This window comes from Phalaenopsis equestris, unplaced genomic scaffold (assembly GCF_001263595.1).
Source record: "Phalaenopsis equestris unplaced genomic scaffold, ASM126359v1 Scaffold000883, whole genome shotgun sequence".
In the NCBI taxonomy this organism is placed as follows: domain Eukaryota; kingdom Viridiplantae; phylum Streptophyta; class Magnoliopsida; order Asparagales; family Orchidaceae; genus Phalaenopsis; species Phalaenopsis equestris.
The window spans coordinates 46,856-57,596 of record NW_018165323.1 but is presented as its reverse complement, the minus strand read 5'-3'; the positions used below and the strand labels follow the sequence as shown (position 1 = coordinate 57,596).

The 10,741-nt window shown below is 30.6% G+C and overlaps 1 protein-coding gene across 1 annotated transcript in view; it reads left to right on the top strand.

The window, feature by feature from the left end:
* Nucleotides 1-8,019, top strand: part of LOC110032185 (very-long-chain 3-oxoacyl-CoA reductase 1-like) — a gene marked incomplete in the record, with an annotated part of 31,682 nt that extends 23,663 nt beyond the window's left edge. Inside the window, 2 exon segments of the mRNA XM_020735725.1 lie at nt 6,918-6,969; nt 7,835-8,019. Of these exon segments, the coding sequence (XP_020591384.1) occupies nt 6,918-6,969; nt 7,835-7,934 (152 nt within the window).
* Nucleotides 8,020-10,741: the final 2,722 nt, after the last annotated feature.

The window sequence follows — 10,741 nt, the reverse complement described above, 5'->3', positions numbered from 1 at the left end:
TATATATATATGTATGTATGTATGTGCCACTTACCCGGCCTGTTGGTTGGCATCCACAGTATAAGATCACTTAGGTTTTGAGAGTGGTACTCGAATTCTTAGGCATATTAGGTGTTGTTTAGTTCTTGGTCATTCCTTTTTATATATATATATATATATATATTGTGTGTGTGTGTGTGCGTGTACATATAAATAAGAGAATGCTAAACCGTAATTATTCATTTTCACCATCTGGAGGAGAAATAAGGGAATGTAGAACTGGAAGATAAGAGATAAAATGGAAGAAATAGAAGTAAGGGAAAGGAGAATTGGATGAAAAGAGATGAAATGAAAAGAAGAAGAAGAAGAATAAGGGAAGGGAGAAAAAGAAGGGAAGCGGAGGAAGAGAAGAAATTAGATGAAAAAAAAAAATTGTATTTTAATTTAAAATTTGCGTTCTGATTTTTTCTTAATGAATTGATTTTAATTTGGAATGGTAAGCTTTAATGAGTTTATGAGGAGTAAATTTGAGGTAATAGTATATTTTGAGGATAATTTGATTTGAGATAAAACTATAAGTTAGGAATGTTATTGATCATACTTAATACTTTTTAGATTGGGTATAAAAGAAAAAAAATGGGGAGCTTAATTTATGGAAGCTTATTGTCAGTTAGTTAAGATAAGAACTTCAAATACAATTTTTTTTAAATCTTTTTAATGCATGTTTATTTGCAAATTAGATTGACGGCTGTGATGCAATGAAAAATGTTCATATTGTTGAATGCAAATTTAAAACTTGCGGTTCATGCTTAAATGATCCCATAAATTTAACTTCGAAATTAAATACATTATGATTATACAAATATTTTATTGGTTGGTGAAACTTTTACATAAAGATATTTGGTATATGTTAAATTAGATATTTCTATCTGCAGTTGTTCAACATATTTTAAAATGAATTACATGTTTATTTAAATATCTAATGATGCAATAGATATGTTAAGCTTAATAATCAATATGTTATGAAGTTAGGTGGGTAATGAATATTTATGATACCTACATAGGAGAGGCCAAGTGGTTCCAAATAAAAGCAAAAGGGTCTTCTATGTAGTTCAATAGCGATATTATTCGGTTTTATTTGGGCTGCATTTAACTTGATGATATAACCTTTGGGATGGATCTATATCTTATGTTATGCGGTGTGAATTTATAAAGCATTACTTTATAATTACTCATAAATCTAAACAACCGTATATGACATATTCTAAAACTAAAATGAAATACAAGGCAGTAGATAATAAATAAACAAAAAGAAAATTTTGATTTAATTAAAATTTTTGTCTAAGTAATTAGATCATTAGCTGACATAATATACTGAAAAAAATTTTGTGCAATTATTTTGCTATCACATTTTACAAAGCTTTTTATATACATCGTTACATAATTTAAATATAACTTTGAATGCTATAGTAAGTATTAGTTATGATTACGTCCATTTATGACCACCACACATGTTATTTTCTGTTATTGAATATTTTAGTTTTATAAAGCTTTATTATCTTGTTAAGCCTTATAGCTTATTGGAGTATTTAAAACTATTTTTATAGAGGGAAAAAAAAATGTTGAGTTTGAGTAGAAACATGTTCAATTTTATTGTCAACAGTTCAAAATAAAAATATTTTTAGGTAATGTATCAGATGAAGTTTCTATTTTTTATTATAAATTTAATGTAATTTAGGGGCTATATAGATATATATAAATGATATATTTTGTATTGCTTTTGCTTAATTTGGTTGATTGATTATACTTGAAATATGTAAATTGAAGTAATGTGTTTTATATTGTTTCAAGTGTATTTAAATTATTGAATTTGTCAAACACTCCATTGCAATAATAAGATACCAGAATGGATGTTGGATGTATGTTCAATCAGTTGAATTAGACTCCTCTGTTGCATCTCTTGTTCTTTGGGGGAGGGGCTGCCGTAAGGTGTAATAAAAAGTGGCATCAAAGCAATTAAATAATGATGATTAATTAAGAAAGCATGATTGTAAGAAAAGTAAGAAAAATATATGATTACTATAGAGCATAGGTGATTCCAGATTTTGTAAGAAAAAAATTAATATGATATGATTACTATAGAGCATAGGTGATTCCAGATTTTCTAAGTTAGTGACGAGTCAACCGAAAACCGTGCATTATATGTTTTATTTAATATAATGTGCATTGATATGAGCATGTGAATTTATGAGTATTGTTTATAATAAATTTAATATATTATTGTTGACAGAATGCTTAAAGCAATTAATGGTCAATTAGCACAACTAGATAGAGTAATTAAAATTTTTAAAAATGTTGCACTAGATGAAAACAATACTCTTAGAGTAGAGAATATGCTAGTAGCACCAAATCCTATTGATATGGCGTTAAACAGTATAATGTAACTGCAGATGATGAAAGCAGTAATGTAGATAATGGGAAAGAGGAAGCATTTTGTAGTACTTACATCATCTATTATACCATCAATTGTTGAACCAACCACACATGTAGTTCTAATACCTATGTTAGTACTAACATCAGTGTACAAATAAATAAATACTTGAAGTCATTTAAAATTGTGACGCATCCTCTATTTAAAATGGAGCAGTTGCTAGAGTTGTTGATGATTCAATTGTTAAACGTAAGAAGATTTTAAAGGGTTTGAAATGCTCTAATTATAGATAAGTTTTATTTGTACTTGAAAGTGAGGCAGAGTGCAAGTGGAGTGGCCAATAACTAGAGAAGTTTGAAGGTAGACCTGGGGAGCAAATTATTAAGGATGATTTTGGACAAGTGTTTAGAGATTAGGTTGTCTTACCTGTGAGACAAGCAATGCAGGAATTTTTTTATAAATTTGACTCAAGGATTAAAGACTATGATTCAATATGAGGCATCATTTACCATTTATATTATTATATTGATATGCTCCGTAATTTACTCCTAGTGAAAAGTGTTATAAATTTTTGGGAGTGATGAGAGATCAATTGAGACAACCATTAATTCTATATCTTTCAAATATTTTGTTGAGTTAGTAGAAAGTGATGAAGATTATGAGATAAAAAAAGAAGATTGTCATAAGAAGAGATTGTTAAATATTAAAAGTTGCAAATTTAAAAATAAAAAGTTTATTTAGAGGCAATAACAGCAACAACAATAGCAAGGACGTCACATTTAATGCCGGCTTATGCCACATGTAGAAAGCCACATTTAGGGAAATTTTTGCTATATTTTGAAAGATGTTATCAACATGGTGAGTTGAGCCATATTGATGGATATTTTTCTAAAATTTTGAAAGATGTTATCAACATGGTGAGTTGGTGAGTTGAGCCATATTGATGGATATTTTTCTAAGAATATCCAACGAGGCAGAAAACTACAATTATTTAAAATACAATTTATTATAGAGGGATAAAGGTTGTAATGAATAAGCCAACAGAAAAAAAATAAATGAGAAATATCTGGAAGAAATGTGAGGATCAAGACCGATATAAGTTTTTCCTGAATATCTCTGGAGGGTAGAAAATCCTCAGAAGTGGTGACATGTATGACAATATTTTGGATATTTTTTGCTAGGATTCTTTTTGATTCGTGTGCATTACACTCATTTATATCTAAGCTATTTTGTGATAAATTACATTTGGAACTTATTTGCTTTTCTTACGGTGTGAGCATTATGTTGCCTTCTAGTGATTCTATGGTAGCTATTTTTATTCCGTTGATCATGTGATGGCTTGCAGAATTTTTGAATCTGATGTGATTGTGTTAACTTTAATTGAATTTGAAATGATTTTGGGCATGAAATAGTTGGTAAAATATTGTGCCACTATTGACTGTTTGAAGAAAAAAATGAGATTTGATTTGCTTATTGCTTATAATGTGAGAACAGAGTAATATCATTTCTAATTAGTTCAATTAAACTGAATAAAAAAAAAGAGTTGGCGAATTGCTATTTTTGGTCAAATTAAAAGTTGTCAAATATGCAATTAGTAAAACATACGCTATTCTCGTAGTAAATGAGTTTATTGATATTCTTTTCGAGGACTTGGCTAGTTTGCCACTAGAGAGAGAGAGAGAGAGGAGAAGTTTATAATTGGTGTTTATTCTGGAATTATATTTATTATGAAAACACCTTACAGAATGACCACTAAAGAAGTATAAGAATTAAAAAGTCAATCATTAGAGCTAAATTTGAGCGGGTATATCCTCATGGAGTGCACCTGTTTTGCTTGTTAATAATAAAGATGGTTCAATGAGGTTGTGCATTGATTACATGGAGTTAAATAAGGTGATTGTTAACATGTGTCTACGATAATGATTTATTTGATAAATTAGATGCAGCTTATGTATTTTAAGAATTGATTTAAGATCTTTGCATCATCAAGTCAGTCTAAAAAAGTGATCCCAAGCAAATAACATTTGATATTAGGTATGAACATTATTAATTATTAGTTATGTTTTTTAGCTCACTAATGCCCCAATTTTATTTATGGATATGATGAATACAATTTTCAAGCCTTATTTTGATAATGCACCTGTGAAAATAATCACCAAAAAAATTCCAAATTTGCATGGAGAAAGAACATTGAAAATATATATGATGAGCTGATTCCTCATCCATTTTACAAAGGCTATATTATGAAGCAGTTCTAAGCCCTTTTAATTTAAGTATATCATCATAAGGAAGGATCCAATGAAAATGCCTCCAAACAAGGAAATCCATAGAAGTAGTCAAAGCTTTACCCCATATTTTAGACCCTCAATCCAAATTGTCAAACTGATACAGCTCAGCATAAAGAGATTTAGAAATAGATATATTTTTTGGGAGTGTAAGAAGAAAAGAGTCCTCTTTATCCATTTTTTTTGGGATTTTGGATATAACATCAGCATCAGAACCCACCAACTCTTTGAGAAGCTGAACATTCTATTTTCCCTCATTCCAAAAATCAGGAACCAAAGCCTTTTCATAAGCTTCCCAATCGGCCAAGCCATTAAATTCAAAATCAGTTCATCGATCCTTCCAAAATAAGATTTTTCCTTTTCCATTATCCCAATAAACATATTTAGAGGCGGAGACTCTAGCTTTTAACAAAGCTTTCCATGTTTTAGAATCTCCAAGCTTCCGAGTCACATTAGAAGGATGGGAAGAAGAGTAGTATTTTTGAAATAGGAATCTGGACCACAAAAAAACACCTCTTCCAAATTTGAACCAAAGTTTGATGAAATTAATTTTAGCTATGTGATGAAGTTCTTTAAGCCCTAAATCACCTGCATCCAAAGGTTTACAAACCTTTTTTCAGCTGGAACAAATTTTGTTTGAAGAGCTTCCTGCCCAAAGAAACTTGTTAAAACATTTTTCCAAGGAATCTTGAGTGCTAGCCTTAAGTTTGAGGACCTGCAGAGCATAAAGAGGCAATCTTCCTCCAAAAGAAAGAAATGTATTTCTCCAATCAATAATTTTGTTTTCGACTTTCTTCACCACAGAGTCCATTTGGGACTGCCTCTTTCTTCCCCTTAAAATCAACACCAAGGTATTTGAGTGGGAGAACAGAAATTTTCCACCCAGTGTAACTAGCTATCCAAACAACCAACTCTTTTTTCACATGCTTACTAAGTATGATACAGGTTTTGAGTGGAGTGGTTGCACCTTATTCAATGTTCTGGAAAAACAATCAAAAGCCAAACTAAGAATGGTAAGGGAGAGAGGGTCCCTTTGCTTTATGCCCTTTTTTGCAGAAAAGAAACCAAATGAAGACCCACTAATAAGGATACTATAAAGATTCCATTCTTACAATCTCCTTATAAGTAAACAGAAGCTATTATTGAAGCCTTTGGCCTTCAGAATGTTAATTAAAATCCCAATTTATTGTATCATAGGCTTTTTGGATGTCCCCCCCACCACTTTTTTATCCAATTTCTCAATTTATTCATGAGCTAGTAAGATATTATCAGAGATTTCCCTTCTTTTAATAAAAGCAAATTATTGTGGAGAAATAATATAGGGACGGTGTGGTTGTAACCTCTTCACTAGTATTTTACTAATGACTTTAGTTTATATACATATATAGATATATCTATTAGCTTATCATATGAACACATATGTGTCACATTATTGTTTAACATCTAGAATTTTAGTAAATATACAAGTTTTAGATGATTTCATGACTTATAGATATAGTAAGTTTGCATTTTTTATCAATAGATAGAGATAAAGTGTTTCATTAGAAAAGAATACATGATATGAAATAATAAAATAACTTACTTATGAATGTTTGTATGTGTATGTTCAGAGGAGGAGTTCACCCTTTAATGGTACAGGTAGGTGACACCAGTGTACCCGCACAAGTAGGTATTTTTCTACCACCTCACATACTTGCGATGATTAGATCACTAACTGTTATGCTGATGATATAATATCGACCAGGGGTGAGTAGACCAAAGATTTCCCTCCTAAACAAGTGTGATGTTTACATTGCTAAACGTTATGTCGACGGGATAATATAGGTCAGAGGCAGGCAAGGGCCTTTTCATTCATATAATTGTGATATTTCTATTGCTAACTATTATGTCGATGAGATAATATTGGCTAGGGGTGCATTAGGTTTTGTTAACGGTGATCTTCAATGAGAAGGATATATGTAAAAAGTGCAAAGTAAAAGTAAAGTTAAATACATATTGAAGATTTTAGTATTTTCACTTAAAAAAGGTCTTTGATATATGCATTAGCATATGTGAGATTTCTTATAAAAATATGTAAGATTAACATATTATAGGATTTCTTATAGAGATTTGAATGACCAAGATGCATATTGATTTCTTTTCTTTGAGTTGTTGTTTAGAAATGTGATTGCTCTTGAGTTATCTTTAGATAACTCATTATGTTGTTTAAATAATTTTTTTAGGTTTTAAGCTTTTGAACAAGATGAAAAGAAGAGGAACAATTCCCTATATGAGGTGAGAACTACAATCAGAAAGATACAAATTTTTACTTGCTAATTTAATTGTTTTCTTTAGAAGTTTTTTCATAAATTATTTTTTGAATGTAATAGAAATTGAATAGCTGAGAATTGATTTTCACCGTTTGACCGTCCGACTGTTCATTCTTGTCTTGGTTAATTCCAATCACCGGATCGGGATGTGACAATGGTGTCCTCATTTATTGAGTAGTTGGACAATTATATATACATTGCTTGCCATTTTTCTATAACTCTCTACAAAATTGATAGAATCTCAAATGAATTGAGTGTATCATTGCCCACATTAAAAGATCACCGGATCGGGATGTGACAATGGTGTCCTAATTTATTGAGTAGTTGGACAATTATATGTACATTGCTTGCCATTTTTCGATAAATCTCTACAAAATTGATAGAATCTAAAATGAATTGAGTGTATCATTGCCCACATTAAAAGAAAAAAAACACCGTTCATAATTGAATCCATTTAGCATCTTTCATTCATATTTGACCATCCATACTATTGCACATGCTGCAATTACATTGTTTGATAAAAAGTGAAAAACGTGAGCACATTTTGCTGTGAATTTTCATTCTCAAATGCAATTCTTAAAAAGCGTGAACAATCCCTGTATTTTTTGCCTTTTTTGGTGTTTTTCCAGATACATCAATGCCAGAAAGAAAAAGTGAAAAACGTGAGCACATTTTGCTGTGAATTTTTATTCTCAAATGAAATTCTTAAAAAGCGTGAACAATCCATGTATTTTTTTTTTTCCTTTCCTTGTGTTTTTCCAGATACATCAATGCCAGAAAGAAAAATAAAATAAAATAGAAATCTTTTTTGCATTGAATATTTGGCGCAGATCCCCTTCTACGTGGCAACAAAGATGGTTTCCATCGAACAGCCATCCACCTTCATTCCATCACCAGAAAAATTTGCCAAGGCTTCTGTTCGCTGCATAGGCTATGAGCCGCTCTGTACTCCTTACTGGTCCCATGCCATCCAATGGGGACTCTTAGCTTTGCTCCCAGACTGTCTCCTCGACGCTTGGCGCCGTCGAGTTGGTATCCGTAAGAGGTTTGGACCAACTAAAACAGCACTTTCAACTTGAACAATATGTATAAATCTCATCAAATATATTCTATTGGAAAATAAACTTATGTTAGGAGGGAATGACCAACTATAAACATCTTATTTTTGTTGTAGGAGAAATAATAAATTTAAGTATGTTTTGAAGTATAAATTATTATAGATGACTTTTAATTTGCTCATTTATTTTGGACTTGTGATGTTTTTTTCTTTTAGATTCATGTGAGGCTATGGTTTTGTTTCATTATTACATAATTGATATAGTTGGAATCTTGTTCTTGCAAATTGACTCTGCTAATTTTAATCAAACAAATAAGGTGTTTACTTGTGGATAGTTTAACTTTGGGAAATTTATATATATGCCACAGAATTTTTATGTATTTACATATCTGATGCCTAAAGTTTTATATTTTTATATTTATTTTCTGTTGTAAACCTATGCATGAAAATGTAATATCCTCTTTTAAAAAGTAAAGTGATAGTGATTTTCTTATTTGATATTAAGGATTTAAGGGTCATGCATGTAAATATGAAAATGTAGAGGTTAGATATGTAAATACAAAAGAATCATTTGGTATTTATGTAAATGCCCTATAATTTAATGGAATATGCTTGAAATTATAAATGACATGTTCTTGAAATTTCAACTTCAAAAGGTCAATGATCTTGGAAGAAATTAAGTTATATATGTCGATTTGAAGATTGATTATAAAGTAGTTTTGTGGCATATATCTTAATATCCTTAAAACAATGCATAATTATATGAGAGTATCTTTTTTTGAGGTAATTTCTTGTGTTTAAGAATCTATGAGAACCTAGTGCCATTCGGAAATTCTCATCATCCAGTATAGATCTTAAAGTTAGTATCCAGGGTTATCCAAAATTGTGTTTCCCCACTTAAAATTGTGTCTTAGCACTTAAAATTGCAGTGAATCTTTAAATGAGATGGATCCAATCACACAAAAAGTACTTTGATCTGATTTTATATGTATCTAAATTATGTATACAAAAGTATAGTTGAAAATTTCCCGATACTTTAGAGAAATCAAATCACATTACAAAATTACATGCTTTTAATAAAACAAGCATATCAATGAGTTCAATTTAGCAAGTTAAATGTTAGTTAATTCTAATATCATCAAGGAAAAAAACACAAAGAATTTTATATAATTAATAGATTTAATACAATTTGTTTGATGGAGTGTTTAAGAATTTTGATTTATATAATCAAAATATTACTTCAAAAATATATAAATATACTCGTTTTTTTATATAAAAATGATCTATGCTATAGAAAGCTCACATGTTTGAAGAATTCAATCGAGCTGATGACTAGGATTATTGATGCTTGATCTTTTCACCTAATTATTTTTGCCTAGTGGCAAACACTCGAACACTTTTATCCAACTGTGGGTACTAGTCTCCTTACCATCATCATCTTCTAAGATTTGGCATAGACATCCAGTTGTTGATTGCCATTGGTAGCTATCAACGAACAGCATTGAACGTCATCTTCCGGCCACATTAAGCTAACTAATGCTTACATTCATGATGCCTCAACTATATTTATTTAGCCTTTTCACTCCTCTTTCAGTGCATTCCTTAGGTTGGTTGAAGAGTAGAATTCTAAAATATTTACATGCAAATTGGTAAATTTCAACTCCTTCATATGTTATAATTTAATGTTTTTTAATTTTTCATGTAAAAAATTTGCCTTTTATGAGCTTCCTTTGTCTCTATGTTCAGATACTAATGTAATTCTAAAAAAATGCTCATTATATAGCTGCAAATTTCTTCATATGTACATATATAAACATACACGAAACTCAGTAGTTGCATAATGAATGGAGATGGAGTAAAAGAGTGAGATAAGAAAATCAGATCACTTATAATCGAGTCATTTATTATTTTAAATCTATAAAATCTTAATGGGTTGAATCATGATTTGTCAGTGAATTACAATCTAGGAATAGAGCGTAAGACGAAAGAAATAGAAGCAGAGAGGGAAATGAACAGTAATGAACAATAATATGAATTTCTAGTTAGTCATTTCTTAAGAAATGATCCATCTATTTATAGATAAAGGATATAATAAATAAAATTACATGTCTACCCTTGCTTTAGTGGGGGCATGATGAGATGTTTTAGGTATTTTACATGTATATGTCTTTGGTTCGGCTACCCTATGGCTCAGTCAGTTCAAATCAATTGGTCCTGGCTCGACCAGACCTGCTTATTCGACCATGCTGAATCACAATTTTCAGTTCGCCTTGGATGATGTTCAAGTCGACAAGACTTGACTCGATTGATTATTTTTCGTCTGTAGGCTACGTGAGTGTGGTTACTAATTATTGATCATTGGATAAGGAACTCTTGTTGGCAAGGCAAGGCTAGGCTATAAAACAGAGGGTGAATCACTGTAATCTGACATATAGCTTGATCTTCAACAAGGTGATTGTTTGGGGATGCTCTGTCTGGCTATGTTATGGCTAGTTCTCAGCCTCAAATGAGGAATCTCAAGGGCACCTATGAGATAGGTTGTGATGCTAGATTCTTCCCATGATTCAAATCATGACAAGAGATAGATCGATGCCTCTGCTCAATGATGCAAGAAAACGTTAACAAGAATTTAAGATTGTTTTTTTATATCTCTATTGATGATATTGCACTTTAAGAAATA